A 21,937-nucleotide genomic window follows, 5' to 3' on the forward strand; every position below is an offset into this window, starting at 1 on the left:
TCCTCTTCTTGGGCTTTAAAAACACTGCAGATGGTGACTGCAGCCATGAAATCAGATGATTACTTCTTGGCAAGAAAGCGATGACAAATCTAAACAGAGTGTTGACAAGCAGAGACATCACCCTGCTGACAAAAGTCCATATAGTCGAGGCTATGGTTTTCCCAGTGGTCATGTATGGTTGTGAGAGCCAGACCATAAAGAAGGCAGAGCGCTAAAGAATTGATGCCTTTAAACTGTGGTGCTGAAGAAGACTTCGGAGAGTCCTTTGGACAGCAAAGAGATCAAACTAGTCAATCCTAAAGGAAATCAGTCCTGAATATTCATTGCAAGGACTGATGCTGAAGCAGAAGCTGCAGTAATTTGGTCACCTGATGCGAACAGCCATCTCACTGGAAAAGTCCCTGATGCTGGAAAGATTGAGGGCAGAAGGAGAAGAGGGCGTCAGAGGATGAGACGGCTGGATTGCATCATCGATGCAATGGACGTGGACCTGAGAAATTCAGAAAATGGTAAGAGACAGGGAGGTCTGGCGTGCTGTAGTCCATGGGGTCACAAAGAGTCAGACACAACTGGGTGACTGAACAACAACAAAGTTGCTCTAAAAGAACCGACAGCAACATGCTTAAAAGAGAGGCCAGTTGCCTTATTTGGGGTGCATCAAGGAGAAAGAGTTCTGAGGGTCGGACAGCAATGCAGAGTGTGGCTGGGGACAGCTAAAGGGAACAGCGGGGCAGCTTTCAGCCTTGGGGCCTGCAGGAAAGGAGAAGGCCTTGAGGAGGCTTCCTGAGGACTTCACAGTGAAAAGGCCAGTAGCTCCCATCACTGCAGCTCTCAAAGAGGAGAACAAAGACAAATCATGAGCTCTAGACCCAAAACAACCACGTGCTTCTTGAACATAACCTTAAGACTCCAAAAGTGGAGTGAAAGTCTCTCAGTTCAGTTCAGTTCAGGGGCTCAGTCGTGTCCGACTCTTTGCGACCCCATGAATCGCAGCACGCCAGGCCTCCCTGTCCATCACCAACTCCCGGAGTTCACGCAGACTCACATCCATCGAGTCAGTGATGCCATCCAGCCATCTCATCCTCTGTCGTCCCCTTCTCCTCCTGCCCCCAATCCCTCCCAGCATCAGAGTCTTTTCCAATGAGTCAACTCTTCGCATGAGGTGGCCAAAGTACTGGAGTTTCAGCTTTAACATCATTCCTTCCAAAGAACACCCAGGGCTGATCTCCTTCAGAATGGACTGGTTGGATCTCCTTGCAGTCCAAGGGACTCTCAAGAGTCTTCTCCAGCACCACAGTTCAAAAGCATCAATTCTTCGGTGCTCAGCCTTCTTCACAGTCCAACTCTCACATCCATACATGACCACAGGAAAAACCATAGCTTTGACTAGACGGACCTTTGTTGGCAAAGTAATGTCTCTGCGTTTGAACATGCTATCTAGGTTGGTCATAACTTTCCTTCCTAGGAGTAAGCGTCTTTTAATTTCATGGCTGCAATCACCATCTGCAGTGATTTTGGAGCCCAATCTAATCACACTAGGACCACAGCCTTGTCTAACTCAATGAAACTAAGCCATGCCTGTGGGGCAACCCAAGATGGGCGGGTCATGGTGGAGAGATCTGACAGAATGTGGTCCACTGGAGAAGGGAATGGCAAACCACTTCAGTATTCGTGCCTTGAGAACCCCATGAACAGAACAGTATGAAAGTCTCTCAGTCGTGTCCAACTTTTTGCGACCCCATGGACTATACAGTCCATGGAATTCTCCAGGCCAGAACACTGGAGTGAGTAGCCTATCCTTTTTCCAGTGAATCTTCCTGACCCAGGAATCATGGGTCTCCTGAATTGCAGGCGGATTCCTTATCAACTAAGCTAAAAGGCACATTAAAATCCATCTATCCCAAATCAAACTCACTCATCCAAATCACCATATTTTGCCCTTTTGTTTAAAAATGTTCTTTCACTCAGCTACACCTCAAATAATATTCTCTCCATTCATCTGGTCAGTGGAATGCTGAAATCTGGGAGACATCCTGAAAGTTTTCAATTTCCCCAGTTTCGATCAATCCACCCTATCAATCCTGTATGCTAAATAGATCTCAAATGTTCCCAATTATGCATTGTCTCCTCAGATACTACTTTAAGTTCTCATTGCCCTCTTCCTGATCTCATGTACATATCATTTATATTTTTATATTAACATATATACATAAGTCTATGTGTTTGTGCATAAATATAGTCACATAGATTTAGTCATATGTGCATATATCATCACTCACACATACACATGTACAGATATGCATCATTAGGATATGCATGCATATGTAAGTGTATTTATATGTCTATAAGCATATATTCTCAAATATGTGTAATAAAGAATAAATATATCCATATATTTGTGCACAAATGTATGTGTTAAGTCATTTTTTGGTCATATCTAACTTTTTGTGACCCCATGGACTGTAGCCCACCAGGCTCCTCTGTCCATAGGATTCTCCAGGCAAGAATACTGGAGTGCGTAGCCATTTCCTGCTCCAGGGGATCTTTCCAACCCAAGGATTGAACCTATGTCTCCCACATTTCAGGCAGAGTCTTTACCATCTGAGTCACCAGGGCAGCACACATGTATATGTTTATGTATATAGCTATGTATTATAATACCTAAATATGTGTGTTTCCTATATTATATGAGATTTAAGTATATATATGTGTGTGCATATACACTTAAGTATGTATTATAGATATTTCTTAAAATGACAACCTTTATAATTTTACCTTTGTTTCTCTCTACAGTTCATTTCCCATCATTTTCACATCATATCTCCCATTATGGCCACAGCAAACCACTTCAAGTTTTCTGAATTTACCATTTCTGCTGCTCCCTCAGCCTGGAAAACCTGCTCTGCTCCTTTTTTTCACATGGCTAACTGTCCATCTTGTTTCAAGAATCTTCTCTGAACCTTTGTCAGCTCACTGAAGCTTCCCCAATGCCTAATCTGAATTTTGTGTCTCTTACTTGCACTTCCACAGCTCCCTTCCTTTCCCCTCTGGGTGCAGGTACAGCATTCAGAATAAATGTCTCTATCATGGCCATTTTACTCAGCACGAATTACTGCTGCTGCTGCTGCTGCTGCTGCTAAGTCGCTTCAGTCGTGTCCGACTCTGTGCGACCCCATAGATGGCAGCCCACCAGGCTCCCCCGTCCCTGGGATTCTCCAGGCAAGAACACTGGAGTGGGTTGCCATTTCCTTCTCCAATGCATGAAAGTGAAAAGCGAAAGTGAAGTCGCTCAGTCATGTCCGACTCTTAGTGACCCCGTGGACTGCAGCCCACCAGGCTCCTCCATCCATGGGATTTTCCAGGCACAAATTACTGGGAATGTCTAAATCAGATCATGCGTTGCCTCCTTTCAGAGCGAGGCAGGTCATGTTAGTACTTGCAATGCTAGCACAGTGATGCCAGGTGCAGTCACGGAATGTGAACAAAGACTGCTACCCACAGAGGGAGGTAGCCAGGGTCCTCGGAATTTCCCTTGGAAAGGAACGTAAGGATCAGGCTGACAGCATCAGGTGCTGGGAGTGGGATGGGCACAGCGAGAAGGGACTTTGGTAGGTAGTTTGCCTGGTGCCCATCAGCCTCCACACTGGGAGAAGCCCAGGTGGTGACCCGGAACTTTCTCTAAGGACAACGAAGGGCTGACTCAGGATCTCCAGGCTCAAGTAAGTGGAAGATTCAGGGACAAGGTCCTCTCTTCACAGATGGTTATCACTTCTTCCATCTCTTCTTCTTCCTTGTGCTTTTTGGGAAGTCTCCGGTCCCTGCATTTCTAAAGTCTTGACAGACCTATATTTGAAGACTATGAGATTTGGGGCTTCTAAAGGATGAGGTGAACTGAGACGTCTCAGTCACCTCTAGGGAAAATCTTTTTTCAGTTTTTAAAAGTCACCATAAATATTCCACAGTGGGGTATTTTTGTTTGTCTCTATTTTCCCTTAATTGTGTGTGTGTGTGTGTGTGTGTGTGTGTGTGTGTTCGCACACGCGCGCGCATGCGCCACAGCAAATGCTGGGCTCAATTGCTGTCTGTTTTGATCAGGAGCAAATAAAATATTATTCTTACGCATGTCATTTCTTAGTCATACAGTAGTAGTGTGAGCAGTCCCCATTGCATAGTATTCTTTGCAACTAGGATTCCTCTTCTCTAATGTTACTAGTTAGGATGAAGAAAAATAAAGATAAACAGAAATACCTCACTACGGAATATTTATGGTGACTTTAAAAAAATTATATCTGCAGAATTATTGGCTTACAAAATGTAACAGGAATGACCTTCATAAAAACATTTTCACTCAGTCACCCTAAACAGGTAAGGAACATATATCAGAAACACTTGCTATAGCTTAAAAAAAAAACTAGCAGAACAGGGGTGAATTTTACTGCTTCTATTATATAGGAAATTTTCCTGTGATCCCTCTGGCTTAAAGATCTCTTTTTCTGTGATCTGATTCACTTTCCTGGCAGGTTAAACATGATTTGTGTTAGATTTTATAGTCTTCTGTTGGCCTATTTGCTTTTTGTTTGAACGTTTAAAAATATTTTTATGTTAGTAAACTATTACATAACATAAAATTGACCATTTTAGTCATTTTTAAGTGCATATTCAGCGTGCACTTAAAGAATTGATTGTCTTGGCAAGGATCTCATCTGGCATATGGAACAACAAACTCTCCTGGTTGACCATTCAAAACTGTTAAAGCCTGAGACAGTACTTCAGTGCACCTGGCTGAGGTGGTTTTACCTGCTAGACATTTAATCTGTTGCTTTAATATTCCATTTTTTCTTTTTACTAACCCTACTGTTTGTGGGGTTTAGGGAAGGTGGAATCTCCATTCAATGTTATGGACTTTTGCCTAGTCTTGTACATCATAACATCTGAAACATGATCCCTGATCACTGTTTGTTCAATAAGGGTATCCTGCATGGTACTGTTTTCATAATGCCCTAATGGTGACAGCCTGGCTTGCACAGGGACAGAGGAAAGCTTGGGTTAGGCCAAATACAGTAGCTGCACATACCAGGGCAAACTTAGAACCCTCATCTGGAGGGTGGGAGCCAATATAATCAATTTACCAAGCTCTTACCAGTTGGAAAGTCTGCTGGAATACCCCAGACTCCTTGGCAGTTGCGTTGGATATTATTTAGAATATACAGGATATAAAATTACTACATTAACAATGTCACTGTATTTCAAGGGAAATCCACCATTTTTGGCAATGTGCCATCCCACCTGACCACTCCTTCTGTATACCCAATCTGCTGTATTTACTGAAAGATCAGTTGCCAGGTCACATACCCAAGCTAGGGCATCAGCTGCTTGTTGCCAAGGGGTGTCAGCATGTTATAGGCAGGGACATGGAAGACAGTGAGGACTACCTCAGGCTCTGGAAAGTAAATCCAAATATCTTTCTACCAATCCTGACCCCACGAAGGCTTATTCATGACCATCAGCTCCTTGGCTTCTCGTTGTCCAAGCCAAGGGGTTCATCCCTTCAGAGGAGTCCAACTGTCAGTGCAAAGGGTGAACAGCCCAGGATCATCCTGAGTGATCACCAACCAAACTGCCCTGAATTCAGCCTACTGTCTTCTGTGGCTCCTTTCTATTTCCAGACATCTGTATATCAGGCGCAGAGCATGGCATTTTCACGTTATTATAACCATTCACTGTCCATTTTACCATAATCTCCTAGCACTTAACAAACTTTTTTTTTTTGAGGGCATAAAAGATGACTATCACATTTGTGTGCTGAGTCAAAAGCCAAATCATTATAGAACTGGCAAAAAGCTTTCATGATTGGCTAAGAAAGACCATTTCATTCTTCCCTTGCTTTTACTGGCCATCAGATCAGATCAGATCAGTCGCTCAGTCGTGTCCGACTCTTTGCGACCCCATGAATCGCAGCACGCCATGCCTCCCTGTCCATCACGAACTCCCGGAGTTCATGCAGACTCACCTCCATTGAGTCAGTGATGCCATCCAGCCATCTCATCCTCTGTCGTCCCCTTCTCCTCCTGCCCCCAATCCCTCCCAGCATCAGAGTCTTTTCCAATGAGTCAACTCTTTGCATGAGGTGGCCAAAGTACTGGAGTTTCAGCTTTAGCATCATTCCTTCCAAAGAACACCCAGGGCTGATCTCCTTCAGAATGGACTGGTTGGATCTCCTTGCAGTCCAAGGGACTCTCAAGAGTCTTCTCCAGCACCACAGTTCAAAAGCATCAATTCTTCGGTGCTCAGCCTTCTTCACAGTCCAACTCTCACATCCATACATGACCACAGGAAAAACCATAGCTTTGACTAGACGGACCTTTGTTGGCAAAGTAATGTCTCTGCGTTTGAACATGCTATCTAGGTTGGTCATAACTTTCCTTCCTAGGAGTAAGCGTCTTTTAATTTCATGGCTGCAATCACCAGGTCCACAAATCTGTCTCAATTGTGAGTCCTCCAGGAGCAGAAAATTCAGAGGGATTGTGCCAACTAAAGAGAAGAAAGTCAGATTCCCTTCTAAAATGGCTACTTGGTTCATCCCTCCAGATAGGTTAAATCTCTGTCTTTAGATTTTCCCTTATAACTAAATGTAACTGACTGTGTCTATGTTTAGAACACTGGGACCTTCAAGATTAGGACCTATTCCCTCAACAGGCAACCACTTTCCCTGCTTCCTTGGTGGCTCAGACAGTAAAGAATCCACTTGCATTTCAGGAGACCTGGATTCGATCCCTGGGTCAAGAAGATCTCCTGGAGAAGGGAATGGCTACCCACTCCAGTATTCTTTACTGGAAAATCCCATAGACAGAGGAGGCTGGTGGGCTGTAGTCCTTAGAGTCACAAAGCGTCAGTCATAACTGAGGGACTAACACACTTTCCCTGCGGAAGTAGTTCACCAAATGGAGTTTACAAACCAGAAGACAAATGACATCTAACCTGAGTGAAAGAAACCTTTTAATGGGAAAGGAGCCAGTGGCTGGACTTGGTGATTACAATGGCCATTCTTAAGAGCAAGGTTGACAGATTTAGTAAATAAAAATTACAGGATGCCAAATGTTGTACGAAAGTATGTATACTAAAAAGCTGTCACTGTTTTATTAAAATCACTGTTGATATTAAAATAAGACTGGAAGTCTTACATTTGTCTGGCAACACTATTTGGCAGTCCATTACTGCAGAAAAAAAGATGTGGAGATATGTGATTTCTGCAACTTCTTGCTTCTGTTAACACTGTCTCTAAACGGGCCTCATTTCTTATCAGGTGTAATGGAAATGACAGGACAATCTTTCTCTAGATACTTTGTTGCCACGCTCCTCCTGCAGATGATAACGCCAAGTTCAGGTATGAAGTTTTCTCCTACTCTTCTGAGCCACACCAGTATCAAGTAGGTTAGGGAAAACAAGAACCAAACAAAAGGGACCATTGTTTCTAGATTTAATATGTAGTTATGTTATGATGATGTGTACTATAAGATCCAGTTTATGGTTAGAAAAACAAAATATTTCTAATCAGCAAGTCTTCTTTATCATGTACCCAGGTTTTTGTTAGGTTCCATGGAGAAGAGGCAAATAAAGACCTAATACTTGCCCTTGAGAACCAATATTCATATTTAGGAGACAGATTTAAGTACTATTTATACCTTGAGGAAGTGGTCTAGGTCACAGATCCATACTGGAATCCATGTGAATTATTAGTAAAAAAAAAGGATGGGATAGGCTGGTGGAAACTTGACAGGTGATGAAAATCCACATTTGTAAAGGGATCTATGCAAAGCAGAAATAATAGTACATTTAGAGATAGGTAATAAAAATTCTGTCTATTCTTTGGCACAATGCCAAAGAATTGATGCCTTTGAACTGTGGTGCTGAGAAGACTCCTGAAAGTCCCTTGGACATCAAGGAGATCAAACCAGCCAGTCATAAGGGAAATCAGCCCTGAATATTCACTGGAAGGACTGACTCTGAAGCTGAAGCTCCAGAATTTTGGTCATCTGATGCGAACAGATGACTCACTGAAAAAGTCTCTGATGCTGGAAAAGATTGAGGGCAGAAGGAGAAAAGGGTGTCAGAGGATGAGATGGCTGGGCGGCATCACCAATGCAATGAGCATGAACTTGGGCAAACTCTGGGAGATGGTGAGGGACAGGGAGGCCTGCCCACTGCAGTCAGTGGAATCACAAAGAGCTGGACACAACTGGGTGACGGAACAACAAAAATAGAAAGCCTGAGACATCAAATGGAGCATAAGATTTAAACATTTCTAGCAAAAAGCTGCTTATTAAATGACAGAAATCTAAGTGATGCACATTCAGGTGGGATCCAGCCTTTGGCTAATAAAATAGCGCTGCTACCAATGTCTTTATACATATGTTTTTGAGCATACCTGTGAGTACAAAGGTAGCAAATATTCCAATGAATAGACCTGCTTGTCAAAGGTTATGTGTTTTTTTATTATGGTATTGAATATGTCATTCTGAAATCGTTACTAGTCTACATTTCCACCAACAGGTAATATCACTATTTCAGATACTACAGGTACCAGAGCTGTTTATCTTTTCCAAACTTACAGATGAAAAATAAATTCTCATAGTGATTGCATTTTACCTTTTTGTTAATAAGTGAGACTTAATATCTTTCAGACAAAAATTGTTTCATTTTCTCTGAACTGCCTGCATAGGTCTTTACTCCACATCTGCTTTGTACTGTTGGTTTTCCTTCATTGCTGTTTAAGAACTCTTAAATATTGGGAATTTTTTATCTGTTGTACCTATCCCACTTATTTCTTACCAGTTTATAATTGTCCATTGATTTATTAATTATATTTTGAATATGCAGAGAGCTTTTTTGCTTTGATTTTTATTTTATTTTGTAAATTATGATGTTTCCAAAATCCCCCTTTATCTTGTCCTACTTTTTATCCTCATTGACTTTTTAAATTTTACTACTTTATTTTCTAAAGCAGTTTTATCTTTACAGAAAAATTGTGTAGGAACCACACAGAGGGATTTTCCTGGTGGTGCAGGGGCTAGAACTCCATGCTCCCAATGAAGGAGAGCCAGCTTTGATCCCTGGTCAGGGAACTAGAACCCATATGCTGCAACTAAGACTTGGCACAGCCAAATAAATAAATATTTGTTGAAAAGAAATTACATAGCATTTCCATAAAACCCCATTCTCCCTTCTTCTCCCTGCCCTTCCAAAGTTTCCCGTACTACGAACATCTATAGTACAGTATCAATACATTTACTGAAATTGATGAACCAATATTGATAATTATTAATATTATTAAATCAGGTTCACATTAGGGTTTGTACTTGGTGTTATAAAATTCCCTGGGTGTTAACAAATTATTACATAAATGAATGCAAGTGGCCTCTGCATACTGGCCCTACACTGCTTACTTCTGTAAGGCTGAGACCCTCTCACTCAAAAGCTTGCCATTGTCAAACTCAAATTTTTACATATCCAATTGTTTTAAATATATTAAAAAATGAGCATACTTTTAACTATGTAATGCCTTTATGCTTTCCAAGTCCTTTGAATTGCACCCAACATCTGCTAGCCATAGGTAAGATAAGCCCTGTAGCTAGAGAGACCCCAAGCCACTATTGTCCTGCAGAGCCCTGACTCTTCACTGTGCTGTGGGGTGACACTGCTAGACACATAAAACTTCTCCCTGACTTGTCTCTCCCCTGTGAGCTCCCTTGCCCTTCTCCCCTTTTGCATGGTGCTCCCTGTGCCTCTAAATGGTCTCTCATACTGTGGGGACTGTCACCAACGCCTCTGTCAAACTGCTTCTCAAATACAGGTGCTACTGCCACCTTGCGGTCATACCTTTTTCGTTGCTCAGCTCTTAAATCCTCAAATGTGCTATATTAATACATGCATAATGCCATGTGTCTACCATTACAGTATCAAACAGAACCATTTTACCCTGTATTAAAAATATCCTATGTTCCTTGTGTTCATCACTCCCTCCTGCTGAAGTCCTAGTAACCACTGCTGTTTTCACTGTTCCCCTAGTTTTGCCTTTTTCCAGAATGTCGTGTACTTGGAATCATACAATACATACATAGCCTTTCATAATGACCCCCTTACTTAGCAGTAAGCATTTACGTTTCCTCCATGCATCTTCATGATTTGACGGCTCAGTTCTTTTACCACTGAATAATATTACACTGTCTGGATGTACCAGAGTTTGTTTATTCATTCACTCATTGAAGGTTATATTGTTTGCTTCTAATTTGAGGGCAATTATGAATAAAAATGCTAGGAGCATTGATGTGAGTTTTTGTGTGGATGTAGTTTTGTGTGGATGCAACCCCATTTGGGTTGCATATCTAGAAGGCGGAGAGCTAGAACATATAGTGATTACATATTGAGCTTTGTAAGGAATTGCCAAACTCTTCTGTTAAGTGGCTTAACATTTTGCATTCCTACCAACAATGAGAGTTTCTTTTGCTCCACATCTTTGTCAGCATTTGATGTTGTCAGTGTTTGAATTTCAGCCATTTTAATAGGTTTTTGGTAGTATCTGATTGCTTTAATTTATAGTTACTAATGACACATGATATTAAGCTTCTTTTCATATGTTTGTTTCAGTTCAGTTCAGTTCAGTTCAGTTCTCAGTTGTGTCCGACTCTTTGCAACTCCATGGACTGCAGCATGCCAGGGCTCACTGTCTATCACCAACTCCCAGAGTTTACTCTAGCTCATGTCCATTGAGTCAATGATGCCGTCCAACCATCTCATCCTCTGTTATCCCCTTCTCGTCCCGCCTTCAGTCTTTCCCAGTATCAGGGTCTTTTCAAATGAGTCAGTTCTTCACATCAGGTGGCCAAAGTGTTGGAGTTTCACCTTCAGCATCAGTCCTTCCAAGGAATATTCGGGACCGATTTCCTTTAGGATGGACTGGATGGAGCTCCTTGCAGTCCAAGGGACTCTCAGGAGTTTTCTCAAAAACCACAATTCAAAAACATCAATTCTTTGGCTCTCAGCTCTCTTTATAGTCCAATTCTCACATCCATACATGACTACTGGAAAAACCATAGCTTTGACTAGACAGACCTTTGGTGGCAAAGTAATGTCTCTGCTTTTTAATATACTCTCTAGGTTGGTCGTAACTTTTCTTCCAAGGAGTAAGCATCTTTTAATTACATGGCTGCAGTCACCATCTGCAGTGATTTTGGAGTCCAAAGAAATAAAGCCTGTCACTGTTTCTACTGTTTCCCCATCTATTTGGCATGAAGTGATGGGACCAGATGCCATGATCTTAGTTTTCTGAATGTTGAGCTTTAAGCCAACTTTTTCACTCTCCTCTTTGACCTTCATCTAGAGGCTCTTTAGTTTGTATTCACGTTCAGCCATAAGGGTGGTGTCATCTGCATATCTCAGGTTACTGATATTTCTCCTGGCAATCTTGATTGCAGCTTGTGCTTCATCTAGCCCAGCGTTTCTCATGATGTACTCTGCATGCAAGTTAAATAAGCAGGGTGACAATATACAGCCTTGATGTACTCCTTTCCTTATTTGGAAACAGTCTGTTGTTCCATGTCTGGTTCTAACTGTTGGTTCCTGACCTGTATATAGAGTTCTCAAGAGGCAGGTCAGGTAGTCTGGTATTCCTATCTCTTTCAGAATTTTCCAGTTTGTGGTGATCCACACAGTCAAGGGTTTGGCATAGTCAATAAAACAGAAATAGATATTTTTCTGGAATTCTCTTGCTTTTTCAATGATCTTATGGATGTTGGCAATTTGATCTCTGGTTTTTCTGCCTTTTCTAAATCCAGCTTGAACATCTGGAATTTCACAGTTCATGTACTGTTGAAGCCTGGCTTGGAGAATTTGGAGCATTACTTTGGTAACGTGTGAGATGAGTGCAGTTGTGTGGTAGTTTGAGCATTCTTTGGCATTGTCTTTCTTTGGGATTGGAATGAAAATGGACCTTTTCCAGTCCTGTGGCCACTGCTGAGTTTTCCAAATTTGCTGGCATGTTGAGTGCAGCACTTTCACAGCATCATCTTTAGGATTTGAAATAACTCCTTTGAAGGGAAGTTATGACCAACCTAGACAGCATATTAAAAAGCAGAGACATTACTTTGTCAACAAAGGTCCGTCTAGTCAGTTCAGTTCAGTTCAGTTCAGGGGCTCAGTCGTGTCCGACTCTTTGCGACCCCATGAATCGCAGCACGCCAGGCTTCCCTGTCCATCACCAACTCCCGGAGTTCATGCAGACTCACGTCCATCGAGTCGGTGATGCCATCCAGCCATCTCATCCTTTGTCATCCCCTTCTCCTCCTTCCCTCAATCCCTCCCAGCATCAGAGTCTTTTCCAATAAGTCAACTCTTCGCATGAGGTGGCCGAAGTACTGGAGTTTCAGCTTTAGCATCATTCCTTCCAAAGAAATCCCAGGGCTGATCTCCTTCAGAATGGACTGGTTGGATCTCCTTGCAGTCCAAGGGACTCTCAACAGTCTTCTCCAACACCACAGTTCAAAAGCATCAATTCTTTGGCTCTCAGCCTTCTTCACAGTCCAACTCTCACATCCATACATGACCACTGGAAAAACCATAGCCTTGACTAGACGGACCTTTGTTGGCAAAATAATGTCTCTGCTTTTCAATATGCTATCTAGGTTGGTCATAACTTTCCTTCCAAGGAGTAAGTGTCTTTTAATTTCCTGGCTGCAATCACCATCTGCAGTGATTTTGGAGCCCCAAAAAATAAAGTCTGACACTGTTTCCACTGCTTTCCCATCTATTTCCCATGAAGTGATGGGACCGGATGCCATGATCTTCATTTTCTGAATGTTGAGCTTTAAGCCAACTTTTTCACTCTCCTCTTTCACTTTCATCAAGAGGCTTTTAAGTTCCTCTTCACTTTCTGCCATAAGGGTGGCGTCATCTGCATATCTGAGGTTATTGATATTTCTCCCGGCAATCTTGATTCCAGCTTGTGCTTCTTCCAGCCCAGCATTTCTCATGATGTACTCTGCATATAAGTTAAATAAGCAGGGTGACAATATACAGCCTTGATGTACTCCTTTTCCCATTTGGAACCAGTCTGTTGTTCCATGTCCAGTTCTAACTATTGCTTCCTGACCTGCATACAAATTTCTCAAGTGGCAGATCAGGTGGTCTGGTATTCCCATCTCTTTCAGAATTTTCCACAGTTTATTGTGATCCACACAGTCAAAGGCTTTGGCATAGTCAATAAAGCAGAAATAGATGTTTTTCTGGAACTCTCTTGCTTTTTCCATCTAGTCAAGGCTATGGTTTTTCCAGTAGTTATGTATAGATATGAGAATTGGACTATAAAGAAAGCTGAGTGCCAAAGAATTGATGCTTTTGAACTGTGGTGTTTGAGGAGACTCTTGAGAGTCTCTTGGACTGGATCCAACCAGTCCATCCTAAAGGAGATCAGTCCTGGGTGTTCATTGGAAGGACTGATGTTGAAGCTGAAACTCCAGTACTTTGGCCACCTGATGTGACGAGCTGACTCATTTGAAAAGACCTTCATGCTGGGAAAGATTGAGGGCAGGAGGAGAAGAGGATGACAGAGGATGAGATGGTTGGATGGTATCACTGACTCAACAGACATGAGTTTGAGTAAACTCTGGGAGTTGGTGATGGACAGGGAGGCCTGGCGTACTGCAGTTCATGGGGTTACAAAGAGTCGGACATAACTGAGAGACTGAACTGAACTGAACTGAATTGGAATTCCATCACCTCCACTAGCTTTGTTCGTAGTGATTCTTCCTAAAGCCCACTTGACTTCACATTCCAGATGTCTAGCTCTAGGTGAGTGATCATACCATCGTGATTATCTGGGCTTTGAACATCTTTTTTGTACAGTTCTTCTGTGTATTCTTGCCACTTCTTCTTAATATCTTCTTCTTCTGTTAGGGCCATACCATTTCTGTCCTTTATTGAACCCATCTTTGCATGAAATGTTCCGTTGGTATCTCTAATTTTCTTGAAGAGATTTCTAGTCTTTCCCATTTTGTTGCTTTCCTCTATTTCTTTGCACTGATCACTGAGGAAGGCTTTCTTATCTCTCCTTGCTATTCTCTGGAACTCTGCATTCAGATGGGTATATCTTTCCTTTCCTCCCTTGCTTTTTGCTCCTCTTCTTTTCACAGCTATTTGTAAGGCCTCCTCAGACAGCCATTTTGCTTTTTTGCATTTCTTTTTGTTGATATTGGGCTTGATCCCTGTCTCCTGTACAATGTCATGAACCTCCATCCATAGTTCATCAGGCACTCTGTCTTTCAGATCTAGTCCCTTGAATCTGTTTCTCACTTACACTGTGTAATCATAAGGTATTTGATTTAGGTCATACCTGAATTTTCTGGTGGTTTTCCCTACTTTCTTCAATTTAAGTCTGAATTTGGCATTGAGGAGTTCATGATCTGAGCCACAGTTAGCTCCTGGCCTTGTTTTTGCTGACTGTATAAAGCTTCTCCTTCTTTGCCTGCAAAGAATATGATCAATCTGATTTTGGTATTGACCGTCTGGTGATGTCCCTGTGTAGAGTCTTCTCTTGTGTTGTTGGAAAAGGGTGTTTGCTATGCCTTGTGCGTTCTCTTGGCAAAACTCTGTTAGCCTTTGCCCTACTTCATTGTGTACTCCAAGGCTAAATTTGCCTATTACTCCAGGTGCTTCTTGACTTCCTGATTTTGCATTCCAGTCCTCTATAATGAAAAGGATATCTTTTTGCGTGTTAGTTCTAGAAGGTCTTGTAGGTTTTCATAGAACCGTTCAACTTCAGCTTCTTCAGCATTACTGGGTGAGGCATAGACGGATTACTGTGATATTGAATGGTTTTCCTTCGAAATGAACAGAGATCATTCTGTCGTTTTTGAGATTGCATCCAAGTACTGTATTTCAGACTCTTTTGTTGACTATGATGGCTACTCCATTTCTTCTAAGGAATTCTTGCCCACAGTAGTAGATATAATGGTCATCTGAGTTAAATTCACCCATTCCAGTCCATTTTAGTTCACTGATTCCTAAAATGTCGATGTTCACTCTTGCCATCTCCTGTTTGACCACGTTTAATTTGCCTTGATTCATGGACCTAACATTCCAGGTTCCTATACAATATTGCTCTTTATAGCATAGGACTTTGCTTCTATCACCAGTCACATCCACAACTGAGTTTTGTTTTTGCTTTGGCTCTGTCTCTTCATTCTTTCTGGAGTTATTTCTCCACTGACCTCCAGTAGCATATTGGGCACCTACTGACCTAAAGATAGGGAGTTCATCTTTCAGTGTCCTATCTTTTTGCCTTTTCATACTGTTCATGGGGTTCTCAAGGCAAGAATAATGAAGTGGTTTGCCATTCCCTTCTCCAATGGACCACATTTTGTCAGAACTCTCCACCATGACCTGTCTGTCTTGGGTGGCCCTACATGGCATGCATACTTTCATTGAGTTAGACAAGGCTGTGGTCCGTGTGATCATATTGGTTAGTTTTCTGTGACTGTGGTTTTCAGTCTGTTTGCCCTCTGACAGAGAAGGATAAGAGGCTTATGGAAGCTTCCTGATGGGATAGAACTAACATATGTTCCGGCAATCCCACACCTGGATATATATCCAGAGAAACCATAATTCAAAAAGATACATTCACCCAATATTCATTGCAGCACTATTTACAATAGTCAAGACATGGAAACAAACTAAGTAGCTATTGATGAATGGATAAAGAAGATATGGTACTTATATACAAGGGACTATTACTCAGCCATAAAAGTTGAAATGATGCCATTTGCAGCAACATAAATGGACCTGCAGAATGTGGCCCTGAGTGAAGTAAGTCAGACATAAAGACAAATACCAAATGAATTGCTTATATGTGGACTCTAAAAAATGGTAAAACTTATTTTTTAATCTAAAACTTATTTACAAAACAGTCACAGATATAGAAAACAAGCTTGTGGTTACCAGGGAGGAAAGGATGTGCAGGATAAACTGGAAGATTGGGATTGACGTATACACACTACTATATATGAAATAGGGGCTTCTCTGCTGGTTCGGGTGGTAAAGAATCCACCTGCAATTCAGGAGACTCAGGTTCGATTTCTGGGTCAGAAAGATCCCCTACAGAAGGAAATGGCAACCTATTCCAGTATTCTTGCTTCAGAAATCCCATGGACAGAGGCTACAGTTCATGGAGTCACAAGGGTCTGACATGACTAGTGACTAAATCACCACCACGTGTATGAAATAGATAAATAGTAAGGACCTGTTGTATAGCACAGGGAACTCTTCTCAATACTGTACCATTATTACGTACCTAGCCTGGTGGACTTTTAGCTGGTCTCTGCTTTTCTATTTCCTTGAAATGTATGTCTCGATCTTATTCAAAGGGAAAATTTGGGAGTATCTAGAAAGACACTAAAAAATTAAGGCAGTCATATAGGTGGTATTTGTGGACTTCCCTGGTGGCTCAGATGGTAAAGCATCTGCCTACGATGCAGGAGACCCAGGTTCGATCCCTGGGTTGGGAAGATCCTCTGGAGAAGGAAATGGCAACCCACTCCAGTACTCCTGCCTGGATAATCCCACGGACGGAGGAGCATTGTAAGCTACAGTCCATGGGGTTGCAAAGAGTGGGACACTAAAAGCCCATTGATACCTAGAAAGCTAGGAACTCAGGAGGTACATATATGAACGAAGTAAATGCTGTGCCCTGGCTCATACTCTCACCCTGTGGTTACTGTCTCCCTTCCCAGAGCAGTTCACAGTGAATGGTATAGAGGGGCCAATCTTGGCTCCACTGGGTGGAAAAGTTGAGCTCAGTTGCCAGCTGTCCCCACCACAGACTGCAGAACACATGGAGATACGCTGGTTCCGGAACCACTACAAAAGACCTGTTCACCTGTACAAGGATGGTAAAGACTTGTATGGAGAAACCATCTCTAATTATGTGGAGCGGACAGAGCTCCTCACAGACGCTATTGGAGAGGGTAAGGTGACCCTCAGAATCTTTAGTGTGAATGCTGATGATGACGGGACGTACCACTGTTTCTTCAAAGATGGTGATTTCTATGAGGAGGCCATCACAGAGGTAAAGGTCACAGGTGAGGATGGATCCCTCTGAGATTTCTATGCATCCATGATTCTCAGTCCATCTGAGGCTGAGTATTAAGAATATTCTCAATATTTCTGACCATTTCATAGTCAGGGTTTAGTTAGCAAGTTCAGATTCATATATTTAGTCTTTAAAAGGGGAAAAGTGGAGGATTAAGAATGCAAATTTTGTCTCTGCACACATTACCTTTATCAGCAAGAACTATCTGTTTTCCCATGTCCATATGCACTGTTAGATCTGTAAAGTGTCAACAGAATCCATTCAGGATTTATTACTATTTTTTTCAATTATTTCTTGGCAACACTTTAGTAAAACCTGACTCTAGAAGTGACCTAAATCTTTACAATTGTCTTTTTAATAATCATTCTTATTCCCATTTCTCCTTGACTCAATTTACTGACTACTTAGTTCTAAATCAAACTAAGGAAAAGGAAAGGCAAAAAGGAAAGATATACCCATCTGAATGCAGAGTTCCAAAGAATACCAAGGAGAGATAAGAAAGCCTTCCTCAGCGATCAATGCAAAGAAATAGAGGAAAACAACAGAATGGGAAAGACTAGAGATCTCTTCAAGGAAAATAGAGATACCAAGGGAACATTTCATGCAAAGATGGGCTCAATAAAGGACAGAAATGGTATGGACCTAACAAAAGCAGAAGATATTAAGAAGAAGTGACAAGAATACACAGAAGAACTGTACAAAAAAGATCTTCATGACCCAGATAATCACAATGGTGTGATCACTCACCTAGAGCCAGACATCCTGGAATGTGAAGTCAAGTGGGCCTTAGGAAGCATCAGTACGAACAAAGCTAGTGGAGGTGATGGAATTCCAGTTGAGCTATTTCAAATTCTAAAAGATGATGCTGTGAAAGTGCTGCACTCAATATGCCAGCAAATTTGGAAAACTCAGCAGTGGCCACAGGACTGGAAAAGGTCAGTTTTCATTCAAATCCCAAAGGAAGGCAATGCCAAAGAATGCTCAAACTACCACACAATTGCACTCATCTCACACGCTAGTAAAGTAATGCTCAAAATCCTCCAAGCCAGGCTTCAGCAATACGTGAACCATGAACTTCCAGATGTTCAAGCTGGTTTTAGAAAAGGCAGAAAAACCAGAGATCAAGTTGCCAATATCCGCTGGATCATCGATCCAAGAGAGTTCAGAAAAGCATCTATTTCTGCTTTATTGACTATGCGAAAGCCTTTGACTGTGTGGGTCAATATAAATTGTGGAAAATTCTGAAAGAGATGGGAATACCAGACCACCTGACCTGCCTCTTGAGAAATCTATATGCAGGTCAGGAAGCAACAGTTAGAACTGGACATGAAACAACAGACTGGTTCCAGATAGGAAAAGGAGTACATCAGGGCTATATATTGTCACCCTGCTTATTTAACTTATGTGCAGAGTACATCATGAGAAACGCTGGGCTGGATGAAGCACAAGCTGGAATCAAGATTGCCAGGAGAAATATCAGTAACCTGAGATATGCAGATGACACGACCCTTATGGCAGAAAGTGAAGAGGAACTCAAAAGCCTCTTGATGAAAGTGAAAGAGGAGAGTGAAAAAGTTGGCTTAAAGCTCAACATTCAGAAAACGAAGATCATGGCATGTGGTCCCATAACTTCATGGCAAACAGATGGGGAAACAGTGGCTGACTTTATTTTGGGGGGCTCCAAAATCACTGCAGATGGTGACTGCAGCCATGAAATTAGAAGACACTTACTCCTTGGAAGGAAAGTTATGACCAACCAAAAGCAGAGACATTACTTTGCCAACAAAGGTCCATCTAGTCAAGGCTATGGTTTTTCCAGTGGTCATGTATGGATGTGAGAGTTGGACCATAAAGAAAGCTGATCACAGAAGAATTGATGCTTTTGAACTGTGGTGTTGGAGAAGACTCTTGAGAGTCCCTTGGACTGCAAGGAGATCCAACCAGTCCATCCTAAAGGAAATCAGTCCTGAGTGTTTATTGGAAGGACTGATGCTGAAGGTGAAACTCCAACACTTTGGCCACCTGATGTGAAGAACTGACTCATTTGAAAATAAGATGGTTGGACGACATCACCAACTCAATGGAGATGAGTTTCAGTAGACTCCGGGAGTTGGTGATGGACAGGGGGACCTGGTGTACCGTGATCCATGGGGTCACCAAGAGTCAGACACGACTAAGCAACTGAACTGAACTGAACTCGTTCTAAATCTAGTGCAAAAAGCCTTATCCACAATCTTCCATGTCCTCCAAAATTACCTCAGTCTTCAAGTTTTCTGAATAGCACAGAAATGGTGGGGAAATGGAAGACTCAAAGTTAATTGAAGGGGTTCCCAAATGTGAGGGCATAAGGGTAGGGTCCAAGGCCCATTCACACATAACATTTTCATTGGCTATTGTGACACTCATCTGTATTGCCTAGAACTAACCTATGCAATGTGATAGCCACTAGCCACATGTGGCTACTTCAATTTTTATTTAATAAAATTAAAAGTAAAAATTAAAATTGAAAATTTAGTTCTTTAATCTCATTGATTACATTTTAGGTGCTAAAGTCTCATGTAGCAAACACTACAGATTGGACCACAGATATATGGAATACTTCCATCACTGCAGAAATTTTAACAGACATTAATTTAAAGTAACTTTAATGTAAAGTAAAATGGAGTAATTTTTTAAATCTTTGCTCATTCTTTGTTCACAGTTTAGGCAAGTCTTACATCCCCAGCAACATACTGAAATTTTTTCAAAAACTTTTTATTTTCTCTAAACAGATACATAAGAATTTGTTTTGATAATATTGGGTTAGCCAAAGAGCACATAAATTAAAGTTTCAATTAAAGCTGCAAACTAGACTTTATACTATTTACTATTTAATAATAAATTATAGTAACCTCATGGGAAGAGTTGACTCACTGGAAAAGACCCTAATGCTGGGAAGGATCGGGGGCAGGAGGAGAAGGGGACGACATAGGATGAGATGGCTGGATGGCATCACCGACTTGATGGACATGGGTTTGGGTAGACTCCAGGAGTTGATGATGGACAGGGAGGCCTGGCGTGCTATGATTCATGGGGTTGCAAAGAGTCGGACATGACTGAGCGGCTGAACTGAACTGATGAGATTAATGATGAAAATATAAGAAAAATGTTACACTATAAATTCTATGAGGACTGAGATCTTGATTGTTTTTGTTCATCCATGACCTAACTCAGTCTCCTAGGTTTAGAAAATAATCAATAAATATTTTTGACTGTCTAAATGAATAGATCAAACAAATGCACTGTCCTGATTTTTTAGGACTGGGGTGTTAAGTTTGTATACCACAACACTTCAGTCTGGCTTAGCCTGTTTCCCTTTTGATTAGCTCGTAGGAACAATCAGAACCTTACAGTGCTTAGCTGTCAGTATACCTACAGGCATAAGATTTACAGTGGAAAGGGGCTTTTCCTACTCTCATATTTCCCCAACCCATCACCTGAATCTTGTTTTCCCTTTTCTTTCCAACAGCTACAAGCCTAGAAACACAGATTCTGGTGCATCCTCCTAACACCAAAGGTCTTTTAGTGGAGTGTAATTCAGGAGGTTGGTTTCCACAGCCTCAAATGGAATGGAGAGACAGCAGAGAAGAGACCATCCCACCTTCCTCAAAATCCCATTCACAAGATACAGACAAATTGTTCAACATGAAGATGACCCTTCTAATACAGAGCACCCATGGAAATGTCACCTGCTACCTTCGAAACCCTGTAACTGGTCAAGAGGAGAAGATAAGCATTGTACTATCAAGTGAGATCTGTGTGTTTGTTCTCCAAATGATGGCCATTGTCATCAAATTTATTAACTAAAGAGAAAAATAAATATACTCTCTTCACTTGGTTTTTAGGATACTATATGGACAGGGAGGCCTGGCGTGCTGCGATTCATGGGGTCGCAAAGAGTCGGACATGACTGAGCGACTGATCTGATCTGATCTGATCTGATTCTCTTGGCTTTGTTCACCTACCTGCTTGTTTTCTTCCTTATTCTCTTCTGCTACTTCATCTTTTTCACTCTGACTTCTTGATAATACAAGTTTCCCAAGGCATAGTCTTTGAGTCTTCTTTTCTCCCCCTCTTCTGTGGACTTCCCTGATAGCTCAGTTGGTAAAGAACCTGCCTGCAATACAGGAGCTGCTGCTGCTGCTAAGTCACTTCAGTTGTGTCTGACCCCATAGATGGCAGCCCACCAGGCTCTGCCATCCCTGGGATTCTCCAGGCAAGAATACTGGAGTGGGTTGCCATGTCCTTCTCCAATGCATAAAAGTGAAAAGTGAAAGTGAAGTCGCTCAGTCATGTCTGACTCTTAGCGACCCCATGGACTGCAGCCCCCCAGGCTCCTCCATCCATGGGATTGTCCAGGCAAGAGTACTGGAGTGGGGTGCCATTGCCTTCTCCCGAAATACAGGAGACACCAATTCAATTCCTGGGTCAGGAAGATCTGCTGGAGAAGGGATAGGCTACCCTCTCCAATATTCTTGGGCTTCCTTTGTGGCTCAGCTGGTAAATAATCCACCTGCAATGTGGGAGACCTGGGTCCAATCCCTGGGTTGGGAAGATCCCCTGGAGAAAGGAAAGGCTACCCACTCCAGTATTCTGCCCTGGAGAATTCCATGGACTGTATAGACCATGGGGTCGCTAAGAGTCAGACATGACTGAGCGACTTTCACTTTTCTCTAATGTGACTTAATTCCATCTCATAGTTTAACACGAAATCATAATAATTCCTCAAATGATATCGTTTATCCAGACCTCTCTCCCAAA

The 21,937-nt window shown here is 41.9% G+C and overlaps 1 protein-coding gene and 1 non-coding gene across 2 annotated transcripts in view; both read left to right on the forward strand.

Annotated features, from left to right (window-relative positions):
- The window catches only part of LOC102274712 (selection and upkeep of intraepithelial T-cells protein 1-like), a 67,556-nt gene that overhangs the window by 25,087 nt on the left and 20,532 nt on the right, over nucleotides 1-21,937 (forward strand). The window contains exons 2-4 of the mRNA XM_070362349.1: nucleotides 7,304-7,384; nucleotides 16,779-17,126; nucleotides 20,646-20,924. Of these exons, the coding sequence (XP_070218450.1) occupies nucleotides 7,304-7,384; nucleotides 16,779-17,126; nucleotides 20,646-20,924 (708 nt within the window). The remainder of the gene's footprint in view (nucleotides 1-7,303; nucleotides 7,385-16,778; nucleotides 17,127-20,645; nucleotides 20,925-21,937) is intronic.
- Nucleotides 16,482-16,553, forward strand: TRNAR-ACG (transfer RNA arginine (anticodon ACG)). The gene has a single exon. It is a non-coding gene; the product is annotated as a tRNA-Arg (tRNA).

Source organism: Bos mutus, chromosome 3 (assembly GCF_027580195.1).
Source record: "Bos mutus isolate GX-2022 chromosome 3, NWIPB_WYAK_1.1, whole genome shotgun sequence".
Taxonomy (NCBI): Eukaryota; Metazoa; Chordata; class Mammalia; order Artiodactyla; family Bovidae; genus Bos; species Bos mutus.